The sequence below is a fragment of the Mus caroli genome, unplaced genomic scaffold, assembly GCF_978045245.1.
Source record: "Mus caroli unplaced genomic scaffold, Mus_caroli_1 scaffold_15, whole genome shotgun sequence".
Classification (NCBI taxonomy): domain Eukaryota; kingdom Metazoa; phylum Chordata; class Mammalia; order Rodentia; family Muridae; genus Mus; species Mus caroli.
The window spans coordinates 86,963,139-86,985,166 of record NW_028227270.1 but is presented as its reverse complement, the minus strand read 5'-3'; the positions used below and the strand labels follow the sequence as shown (position 1 = coordinate 86,985,166).

The following is a 22,028-nucleotide window of genomic DNA, read 5'->3' as shown; positions in this document are numbered from 1 at the left end:
CAGCCAGACTGCTCTCATGAAGCTCAGGCTGACCTCAAAATAAGTTGTGGACAACCTTGAACTCTTAATTCTCCTGTCTCAACTTTCTAAGTGCTGGGATGACAGGTATGTGGCAGCACAGCCAAGGCTGCAATTTGCAATGATTCTTCTGATGGGGGCATCACCCACCCACCCAGCCAGCATGAAGGGCCTCCAGGCTTCTGCTGGATTCCAAACAAGACAATTCCAGGTGTGGGAAGCAATGGCTGGAAACAAGGCTCCAGGCCCAAATCACACACAGGATTTGCCCATCACAGCAATGCTTAGGGACCATGACATATGAGCAGAAGAACACAAATGTGTTTGTGAACTTACTATTCTACACCATGGATTAAACTGGAATTCAAAGGCAGTCTCTAAAGAATATAGTGATTTTAAATGCCTCCCAATCCATAGGATCTGGCATTTCTACCTCTGAATCACATCTAAAGAAATGAGAGCAGGAATTGGAGGAGCTATGTGCACACCCGAGTTCACAGCAGCATCCCTCACAATAACTAAACTATGGACACAACCCAAGAGTGAAAGAATTACCAAAACCTGGCATTTCCATTCAGTGAACATGACTCTGCTGGTGATGAACCTGGGAGATACTATGCTAAGTGACAATATCCACTCGTGACTTCTGTTTGATCCTACTTTTATTCTAATTTATAGAAACAGAAAGCCAGTGGTGGTAGTGGCACACGCCTTTAATCCCAGCACTCAGGAGGCAGAGGCCAGCCTGGTCTACACAGCAAGTTCCAGAACAGCCAGGCTCACACAGGAAGAAAAAAAAAAAAAAAAACAACCCACCTGTCTCCAAAAACAAAAGACAAAAAAGGAAAACAAACAAACAAACAAACCACAAAACAAAACAAAACCAGAAATTACAATGGGAAGTTCAGGAGCTGTGTCAGAACTTGAGGAGTCATCAGGTAGAGGGTGTAGTTTTGTTTGTCAGGATGAGGAGCTCTGGGGACAGTGGGCTGTGGTGACCACACAACTCTGTGAATGAGCTTCATGCAGCTCAAGCTGTGTCTACTTCTCACAGTTGGAACAGGAAGTTCCAGGATACAGAACCCTTAACTGAACCACACAGCAGGTAGCCCTGCCCCCACTATTGGGCATCACCCTGTCATCATAACCTGCAGGTCTCTTGAAGCCTTTGAGGCCACGGCCTCTCAGAGGCAGCTATCCTTGCCCACATATCGATGTGGCCAACACATGGGCCTGCAGCTGGCCCGTGTAGACAACAAGAGATTCCTGTCTTCGATGCTAACAGCATTCCTCAGGGTGCGTTCTGTTGCCAGGACAAGGCATGCACCCGGGCTGGAATGCTCCTTGTTTTCAGCTCATCTCCTCACAAAGAACATCCACAGAATCCTCCACTCGGCTGCCAACATGTGCAACACGTGGGAAGCTGACAATGAGACACATGTCACTCCAAATGATTTTGTGTGTAAGTTCCCCATTAAAAACTCATCTTCGATAGTCCACACAGCAGACTTCACCGACTTTAAGAAGATTGTCTTCCCACACTCCTCCCAGGAATTCAATTACCTGGAAAGGCAGAGTTAATAAATGACCCAGCCCCTTTACATCCTATGTATCCCATGGAAGACCCTTGGCTTAGTTCAGAAACACAAGGGAGGAAAGGGAAGGGAGGGAGGCAGGAGAGGAGGTGCGTAGGTCTACTGATGCTCCACACAGGCACTGAAAGGAAGGCAGACAAACCTCAGCATTGAAAGAGAGAAGGACAAAGAAAGCCTCACTGTTTCACACATTCTATCTATGGAGCCAACAGCCAGGGATTCAGTCAAGTGGGCACCAGTAACTCATTTCTTCTTTGTCACTTCAACAACTTCCCTTGTTTGTAGAGTGGGGGAGGAACTCCCGCATAAAGCAGCCATCAGGAGGCTCCTACTTGGTCTAAGGCGGCCTTGTCTTTAGTGCTGCAGAGGCTGGCACTGCCTGGTCACAGCTATCTCACAGCCTGGGGGCTCTGAGCCACTGCTCAGAAGCAGTAATAGTAACCACTGTTGGGGACAATTCGAAGGCCGAGTGGCCCCTCTGATGATCCTTTTGCTTTAGTGATGAAGAAGTGAGTACTGGATGGCCTGGGAGCTGCCCAAGGGCCACCCAGTCTGCCAGTGGAAGCAAGCGCAATGGGACCTGATCTCTGTCTGACCGCAGGTAACCTCTCATCAGGGCAGTATCTGGGCACTTGAGGGGTATGAACACTCATCTCCTCACCTGGTGATCATTACCAGGAAGAATAAGGCTGGGTACCTCAGGGGTGTCGGGGCTCAGACTTCCTCTGAGATATCATTTAATTCACCAAGCTAGTCCTTTAGAATGACCCAACTCACTGGGTGCAGTGGCACACCCCAGCATTTGGGAGGCAAAGGCAGGCAGACCATTGTGAATTCAAAGTCAGCCAGGTCTGCTTAAAGAATATCAAGTCAGCCAAGGCTACATAGTGAGAACCTGCCACAAACAGTGAAACAAACAAACTCACAGCTCTCTCTTCTCTAACCGTCTGCAGCTTTTTTCTAACCTTACTTTTCCATATTATCCCTACCAACCTTTTAGTAAAAAAATGTGTGAGTATAGGAGAGCTATAGCTTGTTGAGGACAAGAAATCAAGAATATTCACTTGGCACCCACATTTTCATTTCTGGGGACCCTTCAATGATAAAGAAAGAAGGGGATTCACTGACTACAGGGAGCAGGAAGGAAACCACAGCTATGTGATGCTTGCTCCTAGAAGAGGTCTTGCTGGATTTAGTGAGGACTTGGGAAGCAAGTTGCCAACTTTGCAAAGTTGAACCCATTTTCCAAATAATATGCTACCACTCAAAGAATGGGCTAAAAGTATGACAGTAGTGTCACTGCTTCAATGTTTCAGAAAAAGTTTCTGTTTTGGATGATGCAAGCAGGGCTCTCCAGTATAGCACTGCTAGATGCCACCATCCAACTGTTAACTCCTGGAGAACAGCAGCCAGTTGTGAGCCATGGTCCAGGCAAAGAGGAATGGGGCTCTCTCTTAAACATCTGGGCCAACCACAAACCTCACATTCAGTAACACCAAGAAGGGAAAGAGTCTGAAGAAGAAAGGATACCAATGCCTGAAAATCCAGTATGTACTCACTCAGCCATCCCAAACAAGTCTCAAGTCATAGAAAATGTCAGGTTGGATTAGAAAAGACAAGAAGCCTCTCCATAAGAACACAGAGATGGAGATGTATCCTGTCACCACTGCACACCAGAAAACAAAAACAAAAACTATGACTCTCTGAACTCTAATCAAGTCCAAGTACTAACCTAGTGTATGTAAGACCAAGAATGTCCCAGGAGAAGTGCCCAAGGCTCAAGTACACTTAGTGTCCCTGGGGACCCAGAGTTCTTAGGTGTACTTAGTACACACCTGAGGATATTGTAAGCAATGACACCATGCACAATGAACCACTTTGGTCTCCATGTCATATCCCATCTGTGTTATATCCCCAAATCTGGGCAGCATGGCATTCTGAACCTGGTTTGTATAAGTAGATCAGGACTGAGGCGATCAAAGGCTCTGGATTCTCCCTCTGCTTTCGAAACATTAGTTCCAGCTTCTGGGGCTTAGGTGACATGCCGCCTAACCACCAAGGCATTGTCTCATAGGAAAGCTAAGGAGTCAGTGGCTAAAGTTAAAGTCCCACCTAAAGCCCACCCAGCGGAGCAAACGGTATGCTGCTGAGGGACTCTGGCCCTGTTGTTCAGTGATGTTTCTGAACTACATAGAAGGAATGTGGAGAAATCATTGTATTCTTCACACTGACAGTTTCTCAGATTTATCCAAACTACCCTGATGAGACTTTTCTGCCATGTGGGAAGTCTACTGAAAGTGTTAAGGCAAAGGAAGTGAGGTTATCACCAACGTTTCCTCTTCCTGTGCTCACTACAATGGGATTTGCACACAGATGTTCCCACCTCCTCACCGAGACTTCTTCCCACCAATATCAATAGTTGCAAGAGGGTTGAGCAACCAGATTGAAAGCTAACCAACTGTTTTGCATTTAGCTCAAACCTATCTGGGTCAAGTAACTTCCATGAGAAATCTCAGCCCACTCCCTCCACTGTTCAAAACTGTCAGTGTGACAAAATCAGTGGTCCTGTTTCTTCCGTGCTAATATGATGTGGTAATAGGGCAGGATAGAGAGTTAGTAAGCTGGAGGTCTGGTCTCTCCCACCTTCAACACTCTGTAACCACACAGGTCCATCTACTTCGTAATCCTACTGTACAGACTTTCATCATGTTCCATGAGGTCATTGATTCATCCAACTAGTTTTTCCACACCCGATCTACACAAATAGATCTCGTCCTAGAGATATGGTGACGAGAACAGGTAGTATCCCTGCTTTTAGGGCGTTTACTTTAGTATGGTGGAATGCATCGGGACACTAACGTGCAAGAAAACAAAGGCAGGGTGGTTCTAGAGAAATCAGTTGCAAGATATTGATTAGGTGGCTTAAGAAAGCTTCACAGGGATCATGTGAGCAGAGATCACAACTATAAGACATGACCAGGCACGAAGGGATGGGGGGTGGAACATTCACGCAGACAGGGAATGGGTACAACTGGCCTAAAGGAATAAGAGCAAGGCAAGAAGCCCCTTTGGCTAAGATATCCTGTGAGTCTATAGAGCATGAGTCCACAGGATACCACAAGGTGCTTGGAATGTACAGAGATGCTCACTGAAGCACAAAACACACTACTAGCTGGTTCCTAGGATCCTTTGACCCTTCTAAAAGTTCATGGCAGGTGAAATAGTTCCCCAGCCTCCTGAGCTGTTGGTGTAAAGAGGATACTGAATCCTGGCCAACAGATAAAAGCAGCAAAGGTAGGACTCCTGAGCAGCTTCAGTAGGAAGCTTTCCAACATATGACCATAGTAGCTAGGTTTGCATCACAGAAGGGGCCTGACCCCCAAGGGCAGGATATTGTTTCCTGCTTGGATAGAAGGAAATGTGAAAATGAGACATGAAGACATGACATGGAGTTTCGGTTGAGGCAACTGTTTCTATGGGAGGGCAGAGATGAAGCTATTGTCTCTAATTCTGTTCTTTTCCTGTCTAGTGTGGGAGACACTAACTGTTTTTAGCTACTTCAGTTAAGACAAATAAAAATAACGCACATGGTCTCTTGGCCAGTCTCTCCACATCTCAGTCACCACATGTCCCTGGTAGCTGTAGGATTGGGTAGCATAGAAAGGACACATTCTCTATGGCAGTGAGTTCCCTTGGATAACTCCCTTAGCTTCTTGTTTAAGAATGATGCTTTCCTTATCTTGCACCCTCAAACTGTGTGAGAGAGGAAAGGAGGGCAAATATACCCATGCCCTCGCAACTGGGTGATGCTATGATTTGGATATGGCTTGTTCCCATCAAAAACCATGGTGATACTTGGTTCCCAGCTGAGCTGTATATGGGAGAAGAGGCCTTCAGGAAATGATAAGGGCACTTAATCCCCATGGAAACACTGGTGGGTTTAAGGACATTCCTACTCTCATGGAACTGGATCAGAGAGTCTTAGAGCCTCTTGGCACTCTCTGGCTCACATGTTTCTTCTGCACACACCTGCTTTCCATTCTGAATCTCTCATGAGGTGCTCACCAAAGACCATGTAGATGCCAACTCTGTACCCTTGGACTTGAAAACCATGAGCCTCAAATGAGCCTTTCTGTATAAATACCCAGTAGTTGCAGGTATTCTCTAGACCTAGAAGCTGCTTTCATCACTCAGACGATGCACCAATGCTTTTACTCCTTTGCAGTCTTTAGGCTTGAGTGTACCAACTGTCCATACTTCTGACTTTTGAGGAGACCTTTCAGAAGGTCCCTGTCTGCAGACTTGTAACCTTTCTTTTCATTCAACCCTTTGGAAGGAGCACTGGGAGTGATCCTCTGAGTCACTGGGAGACAGCCTGCTTCCCCATCTGCACTCTTTTTCTCCTGGAGCTTCACAGAGAGGTAGAAGCAGCAGCAATGGAAAGGAAAAGCCAACTGTACAAACATTCACTTCCATGTCACAAGGTGGAAAGGAAAATTGCCAAAAAGGAGATCTTGGAAAAATAGAGAACAATCACCCCCTGAAGAGAACATAAAATGACACCCCACAGTGACCCCACAAAGGAGATGGAAAATAAGAACCAACCATGAATGGGTCAGAGAATCCCACTGAGTTGGGGGTAAGAGTTACAAAGGAAAAAAGGGACTTGAAATGAGTGCAGTGGTGTCCCAGGGCTGCAGAGTGGACATGCTGGGCAGTGCGTTCTGTAATTCACTCAGACTTTCTTTCAAGGACAACATTTGTGTATCAGAGAGTAAGCTGAAACTCCCCTTAGCAACTCCAAGTTCATATCAAAGTTCTCCAATAATTTCTATGTGTGGTTGATAGGAACCATAATGCAATGGACTCAAGGAACTCATCAGAGAGCTGGAGAGATGGCCCAGTAGTTAAGAGCACTTATTGCTTGATTGCTCCTCCAGAGGACTTAGCTTAGATCTCCAGGTAACTCACAATGCCTCTGTGCACACCTATAAAATGTGCGTGCGCGCGCACACACACACACACATACACACACCCCTCTTACCAGATACATGTGAAGACTGAATAGAAAGTCCAAAAAAGACCAACTTGTTGGTGATGAAACTGCCAATAGTTTAGTGGTTTTGTTAACTGTCATTTATGGGGAACATGGACTAGGAATATTTCCTGTCCTGGAGATGAATTACTGGACTGAACTCATTGAGATGCACAAATGCCAACTGCTTCACAACAGCCCATGAAACAGCAAGGTTTATCTCCCTAACCACAGACTAGAGCACAGGATTTTTCTCCTTCAAAAAGCTGGTTGCAGCTTTCTATTCTCTGAAGAGCAAAGACCAAATGTCTTGTATCATTCACATTCCTTCAGAAGCTAGACTCCCTCCCTGGTACATCTGTACCTAGGTCTATGTCCTTATGGGTAATGAGGCCTGAGAATCATGGAACAATTGGAAGATAAAGGCGAGAAGGGAGTAGGTGGCAGCTGAGCCATGTGATAACTAGTGAGAAGGAAAGCAGGTTCCAAAATGGCTTGAGCTCACAGTTCTCCTGCCCACAAGCGTACCCTCCTAAACTCTGAGATGATAGATGTGCGCCACTGTGGTATGCTCTTGAACAAGAGTTCTGAAACTGTACTCTCATGTTAGTGAAAGTCTTAAGACTAGATTAACACAGGTGTGTTCAAGGGTCTCCATTTGCAATGCCAAAGCTCAATATCACACATTTCTGAAACAGTCAATTTGACATCCTGCATCAAAAAAACCAACCAACCAACCAACCAAAAACAAAGTAAGCAAACAAAAACAGAAGCAAAAACAAACAACAATTGAGGCCACTCAGATGTGCCATTTGGATTTATGGTGACTGAAATGTCACCATGACTACTGCATAACTGCAGGATTAGGGGTATGGGTAAAATTGCAGCAGAACAGAGACCCCACATGTACAGGATGGCACAGGCCTGAGGAATACCCCTGGGTCGAGAGGTCAGGTCAATGACTGAGACAAGTACTCTGTCCACTTACTTCCATTAAAGGGCATCTTTGTTAGCAGGAAGAATAACAGGAATGGGCAATAATAATGTCCCCAGGTTCAATTATGGCCATACATAGATGAAATGTATACTTAGTGAATCCTTTAAGTCACAAATATAACCACCTTCCTGAGATGGAGACATTGCAGGGACAGACTGAGATACACCCAGGAGTAGGAAACCATGATGCTGAAGAGTTCTGTGATGACAGAATCCTTAAGGTTGTTAATGCCATTTTGGATGGCACAGCAATGTGAAGGGGCACCACATGCCCTGCAGGATTCGAGTCTAAGTGCCAAAGTCAATGGAATAAGAAATAGAACCTGATATGAAGGTTTCTCTTGTTTAATCTCTCCAGGGTGGACAGGTGACTGTTTCAGAGAGGCCAGTAGAGACCACAGAATGTCCTGTATTTGACACTGTATGCTGTCAAATACTTCTGTTCTTATAGTTATTGCTAAGTTGTATGCACTATTGCAAATCCCTTGTGTCTATAGATATTTTCACAACATACTTGAAGACAACAGAGCTAATAGGTTCCACATAGCAGTTACAGACTGTCGGCAGGCAGTCTGGAGGCAGGGGGTTGAGTTCCAGCTCCTCTTCCTCACTGAATACCACCTTGTGTAAGTTATTTCCTTAAATCTCAGGCAATTTTTTTACAATGGAGGTAATGGTGCTCACTGGATGGCAACACAGGCAGCGTTCAGAAGTGCCTACACACAGTTCAAGTTCAGTAACACCAGCTTTCATTTGCTTGCATTAGGAGCACATTCAGTGAGGTCCAAGGCTGAGAGCATCGTTATCCTTATCTGTCGAAAAAATGTAAGCCAGCTATCTATACATATCAGGAGACATTCACCTGCAACTCACCAAAGGACCTGAACCTGGAAGATTCTCTAGGAGTAGCTGACCGTTAGCAAGCCACAATCACCAGGATATTCTCAATAGTCCTTCCTGCTTGCTCCTTCATTGAATCAGTACTCAGTGATCGTATTCATGGTGCTCCATGTTAGAGAGCATTACATGGAGTGTCCAGGCCAGGATTCACTATATGCCTGACTCTTCATGTCAGGGCTGTGGATTAGTCCTTCTAAAAATGTGTAAGGTGGAGTCATAATCAGACTCCAGACAAAATGAGGATGAACAGTGAGTCCAGCTAACACAGTACAAATGGCCAAGGGCAGAAGGCCGTGGCTCCTAGCAAGCACTTCCTGTGCAGAAAGGGTAGCTACATGCTTCCACTCTTACACAAAGATAGCAACCAGATTTACTAAAGAACCACTTCTCTTCGTCCTCTGGATGGCTTCCACCCCAAGAGCTCTTGCATCTTAAAGCCACAGCCTTCTTTCTATAAAGGGCAACACCAGCTGGACAAAATGGTGTCAGGGAAGACAGGGTCAAAAACCCCAAGTCACAGTAGGGCTTCCCACAATTCTCCCTCTGTTATGTAAAATAGACGTATCTGGAGCTGAGCTGGAGCTAAAGGGGCCTTAGTTCACCCGTGCCCAACAAGGGCGATCTGCCTTTGGTTGGGAGGGAGTTCTGAGCCCTTTCCCAGAACCAACACAAAGCAAATACCAAGAATGACAGGATTTCAAAAGGCCCAGGTTAGAGGAGCCCGGCACTGTTGGTCTCTTGAACAACAGCACCAGAGTGAGCTTTCTGTGGTCACAAAAGCACCCTTTGCTATGGGAATCATCAAAGGTTCCGGCAGAGAGGAAATGAAAACACAGCGCCAAGTGCAGAGCGCCCGATTTTCCCCTCCTTGTGTTCCATGAAGGCAGTTCAAAGGCCCTGCCTGCCTGCGCTGCTGTGCTGTTCACTCCATCACACTGAGGCAGAATAAAAAGGGAATTTATGCGGACGCATGTGGGAAGGGGAAGGAACCCCTCTTCTCAAAATCTGACTAAAACTTTTTTTCCAGTTTAGAACTCCAGTCAAATTAACAGCATGTGTTGCAAAGGCTGCTGAAATAGTTAATATTCCCTTCACATAAAGATAATAAAAATTAAAGTAATGATGAACAAAGCTTAAGGCCTAAATGTATACGACCTTGGGTACAGCTTCATTCCTTTCCCCATAACCAGTCTAAGAACTGCAAAGCTCTTTACAATGAGCTCATCCTATCTTCCTGCATCCCTGCCTATGGGCTAGACTCTTACCTAACCAGCTGGAATCCTGTTTTGCCCAGCACCCCCAGGAACCCAGTGATAAGATAGTAACTTCAAACCCAACCAAGATCTTAAATCTGACTATTGATAAAACAATGCACTGGAGCTCTGAGGGAAGTGTATCCCCAAACTCTCAGATATGCCTCTCTTTCTTCTGAGTGCCTCTCTTTCTCTTATGCTGGTTCTTAAGCCTCTGTAAAAATACCTAAGCATGAGTTCTTAACAGCTTTTCCCTAAAGCAGGACTTTGAATTTACAAACAAAACAAGCTTGGTGCTGCTTAAGTAAAACTGCTTTCAGCAGCTCTTCCTGAACTGGGAGCGATACTCTCACACCGGCCACTTTACAGAGAGCATCCACTGTCATCCCTCCTAGTAAGTCAGACAACCCGTTAGGTCAAAGCATAATGAATGGTTGTCTTAAAAATAAGGCACATATTTTGTAAGTTAATATTTTAAAAATATAGAAAAGGAAGCGAGCCATGGTGAATGCCTGTAATCCCAGCACTGCACTGTTGAGGGGCGAGGATGCTATAAACAAAAGCCCATTCCAAGCTACAGAGGTAGACCCTGTCGCTGAAATTATATAACACAGACAGACAGACAGACACACACACACACACTTACACATTCAACGTGCTGGTGGAGGTTTCAGGGAAGTGAGGACTAGAGCTCAGTGGTAAAGCACTGGTTTGATACAATTAAAGCCCTGGGTCCACACCCCACCCCACCCCATCCCCAATCCCCAGTATCACAAATAAAATAAAATAAAATAAAATAAAAATATGGAGGAAATGGATGACTGGAATATTTACAACACTAAGGATCAATAATTTAGGGAATGAAGTAGAGCTGCTTTGAATATATGGAAGCTTAAAAGTAGATACTTCTGTTTTCTTCTGTACTTTTATAAGTTGGTTCATGATTAGTGATATTATGCTGGCCCAGGAGAATGTTTCTAGATTTTAAAGTGTTAGAACTCTTACCTCTTACACACACACACACATACACACACACACACACACACACACACACACACACACAACTTGGGGGGCTAAAGGGGGCAATTACAAAGCAAATTCTCTCTCTCTCTCTCTCTCTCTCTCTCTCTTTCTCTCTCTCTCTCTCTCTCTCTGCACACCTCATTGAGCCAGCTTTGCATTGCTAAGCTGGGGACTCCCCTTAGCCCAGTCTCTTTCCTCACCTAGAGTCCCATGCCTGCTGTGAGCCAAAGAAGCCCTCACCCACAGATCCTGGGAGAGGAGGAGCGGCTGGTTGTCTCCATGGAGGAATCCTGCCTTCAGCAGAATGGTGAGTGTCACACTCTGTCTTGTCACCAGGAGCACACACACTAGCTAAGGACAAACACATCTTGATGATTGCCTTCACCCTCTCCACCATCTGCATGAGTTCTCAGAGGTGAGAAAACTGACTCATTCAAGACAACTAGAGAGCAGTAGGCTTGGGTTAGGGACAAAATGCTGGCTAGATTCAGCTCTTTGTGAGCTGCTTCCAAGGAGTCATGCATGTGTGTGCATACTTGGGTGCACATAGGAGAGAAGCAGGTAATGAGCATGGTGATTTGTCATACATTGCCTTTGAGTGTGGACAACACAACATCAACGAAGAATACAACTGCACCTGGGCTATGTGTCTAGATGTCTAGGAAGCACATAAGAATGTGCTTTAGGGACTTGAAGGAAAAGTCATTATTGACATACCTTATAAACCAGTATTCTTCTACCCAATAATAACAAACAACGGTTAATATAAAAAAATATCCTTCTGTACAAAGGTGTGGATGAGTCACATTAAATATAAATTATGACTCTTAAGAATGGTTGAAATGGTAAAACTTTTGCTATTATATATATATATATATATATATATATATATATACACATACACATATATATATATATGTTTTACAACAGTTGAAAATTATTGTAAGTTACTTAGCAAGACATACAACACAAGAACAAGATAATATTCTGAGGCTGACACGAATTAAAACCTATGCTTAAAGTATTTCATATTAATCACTAAACTGAATTAAAGCTGCCTTTGCCACAGTTACCTCTGACATACTAGGCATTTATTGCTTCACCCAAAGGACACTGTTCCATGTCTTGCATCATTGGAAAACATGTTGCCCCTTCCTTGCCTCCCTGTTTACCAGCTTATCTGACTCACCAGTAGCTAGTGAAGGCATTCCTTCCTGGCTTGCTCAACCAGTTCTTCACCTGCACCCATGACTCTCCCACACTCTGGTCCCTAGGTGATCTCAGCTATGTCCACAGCCTTCAGCTCCTACTTTATGCGAGGACCCACATTCCTGTTGCTGAGACTCTGAATTGTGAAGCACTTACTAAAACAAACCTGGAAGATGCTCTTAGGGGACCACCTTCCTAAAACACAAGCCATCATCTTCTCTTCTCACACTCCAAAAGAGAAAGAGTGGTCAGTAGCTCCAAACTCAGTAGGACTTGGAATCAAATTTTGAATCTCTCACACTTTGTGGGAAAACACATATGCATGTATGCATACCCATGCACACATCTATCCAGGTACAAGCAGTTATGTGTTCATCTTTCTGTGTTCTTCTCAGACGTCAGTATTTTTATTTGGCTGTGGATTCCACCTTGCCCAAGGCCCTGACCTTGATTTACCTCATCTTCCTTACACAGATACTATAGCAGGCTCCCAGTTCCTAGCATGGCCTGCTTACATCTGCAACCTGATTGATTCCTCTAAATCAAACATCTAAAGGGTTTCCTCTCTTGCTTGGGCTCCTTCATTGACTTGCTACTATCCTAAGTTCATGGAGGACAGAATTTTTGTGTGGTGCCTCAGCCTATTTCTCAGGTTTTGCTAGTCATGATCCAGACTCCAGACAGGTTCTAATGACCTTCGGTACCCAAAACACAGTAGGCTCCAGCCAAACTCTAATAATCCACAGTATCCAGAAGGCACCAGGCTCCTCTGGTCTTTAAGAACCTTCATCAGATAATGAACACGAAAGACAAAGCTCACGAGTTTCTTTCTGGTGCTAATGCTCTGAGTGCAATCAGAATTCCTGATCTTCCCTTCTTAAACTCTGAGTGTCCTGGGAGTCAGGAAATTGTGTGCCTATACAACCTCAGAGCCTGATGGTGCCTAGGGTTTAATATATACCCAAATTGACAAGTTACTATTTCCCTGGCCCTCAAATGTTTAACAAGGAAGGAATAAAGGAAGAAGTAGCTTTTACGTGAGTTGCCAAAAAAATAATTATTTGAAATAGAACAAATCTGACATGGCACAGTGATTTGAATAAGAGTCATTGACAGAGCAGTTCTATGGCACTATATAATTTAAAGTGTATGTCTCTCTTCTCAGGCAAACGAATGATTTCATTTCATTAACAGTTAAACTTGGCAAACCAGGTATGGTCTCACTTTCCCCGTATATGTTTGAACGTTTTCAAGAAGCCTGGAACTCTTTATTTGTTTTCAAAGGGATTGATTTATTCCATTATTTTACTTTCATTCTAGGGCGGGGGTTAGAGGGTGTTGTTTGAGAGTTTGTCCCACATTACTTTCTTATAATCCCAAACTCTTTCTAGGAATTTCAGCCTCATCTCTGTGTCCTGCCTTGTCTTGTCCTGCCCTGCCCTGTCCAGTCCTGTCCTGTCCTGTCTTTGCAGGTGAGAACAGAGAATCCTGGAGGGTATAACAGGATCCCAAGATTTTCTTAAACCAGTAAATGTCCAGTGAGGAAGGAAAATGCAGACGGGGCAGGTGAGGCCAGGCTGTTGACAGGAAAGCAAGGGCTTAGACCACAGAAAAGACAAACTGTTAACCATTAATCCCACCCAGTCACTTCACCTCTTCTCAGCTGGCCTTTGTAGCCACTCCATGTGACCTCCACCTCCGCAGGATGGAATTCCACCAATGCTAGTGGTTGAGTTTAGGATTCTAAGGTTGTGAAATACTCAAACTGGAAAGGTTTTTCTGTGTTTTTGTTGTTCCTACCCCCCCCCCCCACACACACACCATTTATTTCAGGAATGGGCCTATGCTTTGAACACATTAGAAAATTCACCCTCTAATTTCAGAGGAAGAGACCAGAAGCTGACAGAATTTAAGTCATCTACTGTGGTCACAGTCATCTGAGGGACTCAAGCCACAGCTCAAATCTATCGATTTCTAGATCAATCTATGGATTCTTCTGCTGTAAAGACAGTTTTGTTTCAAAGTAGAGAGGCAGCATTAGAATTCCAGCATGACAAAACTTGGCCAATAAGGAACCATACAATTTAATAAGGCTTTTTACTCTGCAAAGTTATAATTTCAACATGCCAAAGGCTCAAAATATTTGCTGGCTTTGCTTTCCTCCTCTGATTCTGAGATGTATCGATCCTTACCAAATTGAAAGGCCCCTAATAACCAAGCACTTTAACCTATCTATACATTTAGGCAGTCATTGCATGTTTTTGTCTCCTACCTTCTAAGATGAGGCATATGGTTCTCGGGGAGGCCTCGTGTTGCTTTCTTAGCATGCATAAGACACAGCACATCTGTCCATGCTTTACAGGCCTTTAAAAGTACTTTTTGTTCGAAGAACTGATATAGTTTAAGAAAAAGCAGTCATGGGTATCAAAGCACAGCTCCCTATTGGAGAGTTCACTGTCCACCTGCTCTGTCCTACAGCATCCTGCCCACACAGGGACTTCATTACCAGCCACATCTATTACTATTCGCCACTGCATTGTGACATAAGGAACTCCGATGCTCAGAAACAGGTCAGAAAAAAAGATTTAGAGGCAAATGCTCCAGTTTGATCTTTTAATTTTTTGAGATAGGTTCTCATTTTATAGTCCAGGCAGTTCAGGTTAGCCTTGAACTTTTGACGACCATTCTATTTCAAGCTCCCAAGTACTAGGAATACAGGCAGTACCCATCATACCTGTCTCCATCCCTCTTCTTCTTCCTCCTCCTCTCTTCCTTCTTTTGCTGATGTATTTATTGCTTTGCTTTTCACACTTTGGCTGCAGGATGACTGATAGCCTTCAATCTGTGGATTCTCTAATGATGCCAAGTTGAGCCAGAGGAAAATAATTAAAATGTGTGTGTGTGTGTGTGTGTGTGTAGCATGTGTTCAGATCCGTGTGCCTATATGCATGTACAAAGCACAGGAAAAAGCTGGGTGTCTTGCTCTTTCATTCATTACCTCTTCCCTTAACACAGTCTCTCACTGAACCCATACTATGCTGCTGGCCGGCAAGTCTCAGAGATCCTCCTGTCTCCATTCCTCTATGGTGCTGAGGTTACAACAACCATGCCCAACTTTTGAAAGATTCTTTTTTGTATGTATGAGTATTTGACTCTCTCTCTCTCTCTCTCTCTCTCTCTCTCTCTCTCTCTCTCTGTGTGTGTGTGTGTGTGTGTGTGTGTGTATGTGTGCACCACATGTGTATCCAGTGCCTGTAGAGGCTGGAAAGCAATTTTGGATCTGGATCTGTTGAGAGTGGATTTTCATACAGTTGTGAGATGCCATGTGGGTGCTGGAAACCAGATCCCAGCAAGAGCTATAAGTTCTCTTAAGCTCTGAGCCCATCCTCCAAACTCTTTATATGCGTGTTAGGGATTTGAAAACAGGTCCTCATGCTTATACAAGCTTTCTCACTCAAGGGGGGAAAAGTCCAGTTAAAATAAAATGGTTTGTCAAAGCCCTGTGGTAAACTCTGACACAGATCCTTGGTGGAAAAAATGCCCTGTCAGTAGAGCTGGCTCACACAGAACCAGGTTTACAGCCCAGAAGAATGTGCTACAGAAAGACTCAGGCATTAGAGATGGATGTGGACAGGGCAGAAAAAAAGAGACCCATATTCTCATCTTGCCAACCAGAGGCAAGGCAAATGTTTGCACTCTTAAGCACAGTCAACTGCTTGTCCAACGGGTGATCTCCATTCTCTTCATTCCATAGCTCAACAAACTCCATTCTCTTCATTCCACATGTCTCCTGCTCACCACTTCGAGCCATTTGGTGCAATCATTCAAGTAAAAACCAAGAAGAGAACAAAGCAGTGTAGTGACGAGACCTAGCAATCCTGCTGACTGAAATAATCCCCTACGTTTTCAGCAACATAGACAACTACAGAAACTAAATAAGTATAAAGATAGACAGTATAGTAAGAGTACATGTATCATCCTGCCCCTATGGATTAGAATCTATTCAATGTTTCCTTGAGAGTTTAAACTCATTAGTGTCATGTCAGGGGAAAACCCACAGCCCTCCACCTAGAGCAAACCTTAGATTTTTTTTTTTCTACTCTATTTAGCAATTGAGTCAAGACTTGGAGTCTAATTTTGCAATGTCATCAGTAACTTTAGGCACTTTATAATTTCTTATCACTCTTTGTATATATAAAATGCATCTAGTCATTTGGGCTCTTTAGGATTAAAGAGGGTTATTATAATGAGAACCTCCATGAGAGAATTTCTGAAGAAAGTTATTCATTGTTAGTTAGAAAAAAAAAGTTACATAGTTACATTTACATGTCTATTTTCAGACAAGATCTCTGCTAGCAAAAGGTAACATCCATTGTTACAAACCAAAAAAGCAGAAGTATGGGAGGGGAAAGATAATGAGAGTAAAGAGGTTTGGGGATGTTATGACCAGAGAAACTAAAAAAAGTACCTATGATAATATGATTAAATGGTACATCCTGAAAACATACATACAAGTAACATTATACAGACTGGGCACATTATATGAGAAATATATATGTAAATCCACATACACACATATTTGAAAAAAAGCAAGGGAAGGATCTAAAGGTTTGGAGGGAGGAGAAAAAAGGGAAAGGAGGAGGGAAGGGGAGAAATAAGAGACATTTTAAACACACACACACACACAAAAATAAACAGGGGAAAGTGCTTTTAAAAAAGGACCAGATATGTAGCTCTGTAGTAGCACGTTTTGCTAGAAGATGCAGGGCCCTGGATTCTGTCTCTAGCACTGCAAAAGCAAGCAAGCAAGCAAGCAAAAACACAAAACAACACAACCCTACCATAGCCAACATGAAATCAACTAAAAAAAACAAAACAAGGCAGTAATCTTGGCTTTTTTTTTAAACTTTTGCTTTGTTTGTTTTCTTTTGTTGTTGTTTTTAAAGAGACATGCCCCATTATGCTGTTTAGATTGGCCTTAAACCCCTAGTCTCAAGCTAGTCTCCTACTTCAGCTTCCTGAGGAGCTGGGATGAGCAGTGAATGCCACAGTATACAGAGGCTTGCTTGAAAGACAGACACATCTTAAGTAGCACGGGATCACCTGGCCTGGGACATTATGGTCTTAGCTGAGAATGAGAGTCATACCGCAATCAGTTGAATCTGCTTATGTAACCATCTCTTTAGTCCTTGATGAGATGGCATGACTTTCATAGAGAGACAGGAGACATGATTTGCACTTCTTGTCTGCGTCTCTTACAACTAAATCTAGTGTTCCACCATGTGTGAGTGGGCTTGTGTGAATGCAAACAGTATCACATTCATAGGTTAAAAAAGGAAAAGCTGCCCTCCAATATAGCCCATGTGTTTCACCTCACAGTGGTCTCAGCGGTAGGGACAGCCACCACTCCTGTGGTTGGGCTCAGACCTGACCTTTTCTTTAGAGAGCACACGCTCAGCTGCTGTTCAAGGACTTCAAGAAGTTGCCAGTAATCTCTATTTTATGTCTTAATTACACAACCACTCATCCTGTTGGCAACTTGAAGAAAGCAAAAGTATGAAGGGTAGAACATTTAACCACAGCATACCTTAGAACAAAATCCAAAGCAGAAAAAACAGAAACCTAAGGCGGCCTTGCAAATAAAGCAGAAAATATCCACAAGTCAGCAGCATTTCTGCTGTTGGTTGTGTTTTTTTTTTTTTTTTTTTTTCAAGAAAGGGTTTCTCTGTGTAGCCCTGGCTGTCCTGGAAGTCACTCTGTAGACCAGGCTGGCCTCAAACTCAGAAATCCGCCTGCCTCTGCCTCCCAAGTGCTGGTATTAAAGGCGTGCGCCACTACTGCCTGAGCAGCGGCATTTCTTGAAACAAGCAGCTTATCCTCCTGGCCAGCTACATGAGAAACCAAAATGGCAAAAAAATGTTATTTTGCCAGTTCTGTTCCCAAGCACCTGTAAGATTAAAAGCAGAATAAAGCCCAAGTCTGTTTTGACAAAGGCCCAGCATTCCCAGCAGAGGCTTAAAGCGATATAAAAAGCTGCTAGATGACAGAGGAGACAATTTGGGGACCATTAACAATGTTACTTGCAAGGAATTAATGTCCAGAAGTGTTATAGTTGTCTTTGGAGCTAAGAACTCCTTTACTCCATTGCCCAGCTTATCAATAACCAACTTATCAATAAGCTAAACTAACAGGATATACCCATGTGCATATAACACTTGTGTATTAAGAAGCTAGCAAGTAAACATGCTAATTGGAAATCCACAACCTCCTGCTCTGTTGACTGACAGTATCTCACTATGTCCTGTCACCAGCTCTGTATTAATAGACAGCTCTCAAGACGGCCCAGGGATTTGGAGAACTGGGCCACCCCAGCCCCTTTACCCATGCCCATCCCAGCCTCATCTACCAATTATGATTTTGGTTCCTTGTTTTCTATTTTCTGTTTTCAGGGGTGGCTTGTCAATCATCTCTTAACAAAGGCCACCTCGTTTTCATCACTTACACAGGTTCTCAGGCATTGTTCACATCCTTTTGCTTCATTTTAGTTGTGCTATCTGGAATAACCTTAGCTCACGTGAGAGGTCACTGTGAGACACATGTATGTTTTCATGGCAATCGCATGTGTCATAACGTTTGGATGTTATTCTCAACTTTAAAAAGCATGACTCATTTTTTTTGTTTTTTGTTTTTTTGTTTTAAAGAGATTGATTTAATTATTTATTTGTATGTATGTGACCATCTCTGTGTATGCAGAAAGCCATGGAGAGCAGAAGAGGGTGTTAGATGCCCTGGAGCTAGAGCTGCAGGTACCCGTCGGCTGCCCAACATGGGTGCTGGAAAACATATCCCAGGCCTTGAAAGAGCAGTAAAAGCTATTAACCTCAGGGCCATCTCTCCAGCCACAAACACAATTGTTTTAAATAGCTTATTCTACTTCAGAAAAAAAAATAGCAGGCTGTTTACTCAAATATATACACTAAGATAGTTACTGAAGTCAGAAAATGGTACAAAGAGGAAATTAAACTAAGGGCATTAAGATGAAAAGAAAGAGAACAAGACTTGAAGCTTTTGTTGACACAGTGACTTCCATTAGCACTGGGAAGATTCTGGACTACTGGACCAATATGGTCCACAGTCTGCTTCAGTGATTTAGTGAATAAAGTTGTATGTTAGCACGGTTACAGATATTCATTTATTTACATGAATGTGTATGTACGTGTATGGTGACTTTCATGTTACAGTAGCAGAGTTAAGTAGCTACAACAGAGACCCCATGTCCCAAACTACCTAAAATTTTTACTATCTGACTCTTTTCAGAAGAATGTACAAATAGCCTGGTTTTATAATTTTCTACCTAGGACATAAAAGCAAATCCATTTACAGTGGGACAGAAATTTAGGTTATCTAAAGAAGTCTTTAACATGCAAATTGAAGAGAACTGGAACTATTTAAATTTTATTACTGTAGGAATGACTACCTAATCTAGACCTAACTCCTCCCTGTTATCAAAGACCAGGAAAGCCAGAACTTTATCTGCCCAGTGAGCCAACAGGTCTTTCCACAGGCAGTGGTGCGGGTGGGGTGGGAAGCACAAAACTCGCAACTAAAGCATTTACAGATCGATTCTCCTGCTGTGCAGGTGGGTGTGTGGTTGTCTTCTAGAGAAAAGAAAAAAAGTACGAGCCATCCATATTTGACAGCGCAGATCACACAGGAAAGAAATATGGCAGTTCCACTGAATGCTTCCTCTGTGCTGTTCCAAAAGAATGAATGCTAGCAAGCCTTGCCACCTAATGTTCTAGTACTAAGGCTGACGAATTCAATGTAACGCACCATGGTCATGCCCAAAAGAAGGTTAAAAATGTGCATTTTGTATGGTCTTAAAGTAGAAGAAAAGATCTCAAGGAGTCCAGGATATGCCTGATAATTCTTCAAGATGCCCTGCTGGATCCTGGACTGGGAAACTCAATAGTATATTATGAACTGCACTGAATGCCAAGACAGAAATTTCTAGAGAAATCAGCAGCCCCCATGCCTTCCTGAGCTGATCCATCCTGAGCTGATCCCCAAATCTCCAAACCATTACGCAAACTTCCATTCTCCTTGATGCTGGGCACTGAGCCCAAGCTGGAAGTTTCTCTGTAATCACAAAGGCATCAAGAGTGTGTGTTTCCCAAGTGCTACCACCCCCAAAACTAGCATGTACAGTTCCTGCCCAGAACCTCTCAGGCAGCAATAGATACTTGGGCTGATCTTCACAGGGACTGGTCATGGTGGTTCCTACTTACGTAATGCATACAAGGTGAGGATGATTCCAGCCAGGCAAAATCCTTCAAAGAACCTGAGTGTGCTGAACATTGTCACATTCACTGACAGTGCCACAGTCAGTCCAAAGATGAGGATGAAGATGGTGGAAAACAGCAGCACAGGCCGTCGGCCAACCCTGCATTCGAAGAGGGGAGAAATCAGGCATTAACGTTAAACAGGAGGGCAATGGTAAGCGCTGAGACCCAGCCTCCAGTGAGCACTCTGTACATACTGAAGGAGTATGGGCTAAGTGTCTTCATACTACTTATACCCATGTCATTAGATCATGCCTTATTCCCTTAGGATAGATGCCTCTTGTGGGACATTAAGCCCACATCCTCGTCTGGAACTTAGAGCAGAGCTCAAACAGCTACTAGGAGAGAATTATGATATGGTCCTGATTGCTGTTACTGAGTCCGTCTCTGTGTATAAACAGGGATACCTCAACGCAAGAGAATAAAATCAATAATAACTCCCCAAACACAAACCTTGACACACCCAATATAAAATGGCTTGAGAAAGTGCCAACCTTTGGAACTGGCCCAAAAGTAAACATAGACATGGAGGGAGGCATATTCTCTGGTTGTTACCTTAGGGAGGAATCTTGTTTCACCAGCAGCCTATGGGTCCAAGGTTGGGCCAGCTGCAATTTGCTTCAGCTACATGACAGCGTGTAATTCTAAAGGGACCACAGGGATCACACGCTAAGCCTAGACACTTTGAACTGTAAATAAACCCTCGAGTGTCTCACTGTAGACCCTGCAGGAAAGGGTAGTGGTATACTGAGCTCACAATCCACACACAGAGCTGACTGGTGCATGATCAGTGGCCACTAGGGGACAATGTACTTGGGGGCAGTCAGAGGGCAGATGGGGTAGTCCTTGGAAATTGAAAAGTCACGAGGAGTTCCTTAGTCCCCATCTAACCATCCACTTTCTCTACTTATTACGGGCAAAAAACTATGGTGAACTGCAGCAAACAAATTAATATTTAACACATCTGGCGTGGGCTAAAGGATAGTTCATGGAGAGGTTGGGGGAAGAGGGAAGCAAGGAAACGCTGGCCTGGTGTCACATAGCTAAATGGCTTTAGTTGTCCGAGACTTTTATGACAAGGCATTGACATACAGTAAACCAGGGAGGGGACGGGGCAAAGAAACAGAGGCATGGTCGCTGCCCAGGGCTGGGTGAGAATAGAGTGTTTATGAGAACATTTCCCAGACTCTACAAGGAATATGGAAGTGATTTAAACTCAGGGTGGTCAGAGGACTTAAATCTGTAAACACATTCAAAATCATTGAGTTGTGCTCATTAAAGAGCAGGCTTGTGTGTGTGTGTGTGTAAATGATCTCCCACTTAAAGCTCATTTTTATGATAAAGTAATGCAAGACCTTGCTCTGCCTCATCTCCTATAATTTACATTTATGTAACATATAATATAAAATAAAACACATGTAAAAATATATAACAGTAACATATAATAGTTTTAAATATAAAATGTGAATACATAAAATATAACATTGAAACTATGATATAAATATAAAGTAACATATTTTAAGAAAACACGGGGGCAGGCACACCAGGCCAGCCTGAAACCCCAAGCTAAGCAATGTGGTTTTCAGCCTCCTCCTGCACTTCTTGCTGCTGTTTGATATGGTCTTTCTGTGCAGCCCAGTCTGGCTAACCTAGAACT

The 22,028-nt window shown here is 43.5% G+C and overlaps 1 protein-coding gene across 2 annotated transcripts in view; it reads right to left on the bottom strand.

The window, feature by feature from the left end:
• Positions 1-22,028, bottom strand: part of Slc22a23 (solute carrier family 22 member 23) — a 171,295-nt gene that overhangs the window by 104,389 nt on the left and 44,878 nt on the right. For both annotated transcript variants that reach the window (XM_029468209.2, XM_021179965.3), the window contains exon 3: positions 20,318-20,472. In XM_029468209.2, the coding sequence (XP_029324069.1) occupies positions 20,318-20,472 (155 nt within the window). The remainder of the gene's footprint in view (positions 1-20,317; positions 20,473-22,028) is intronic.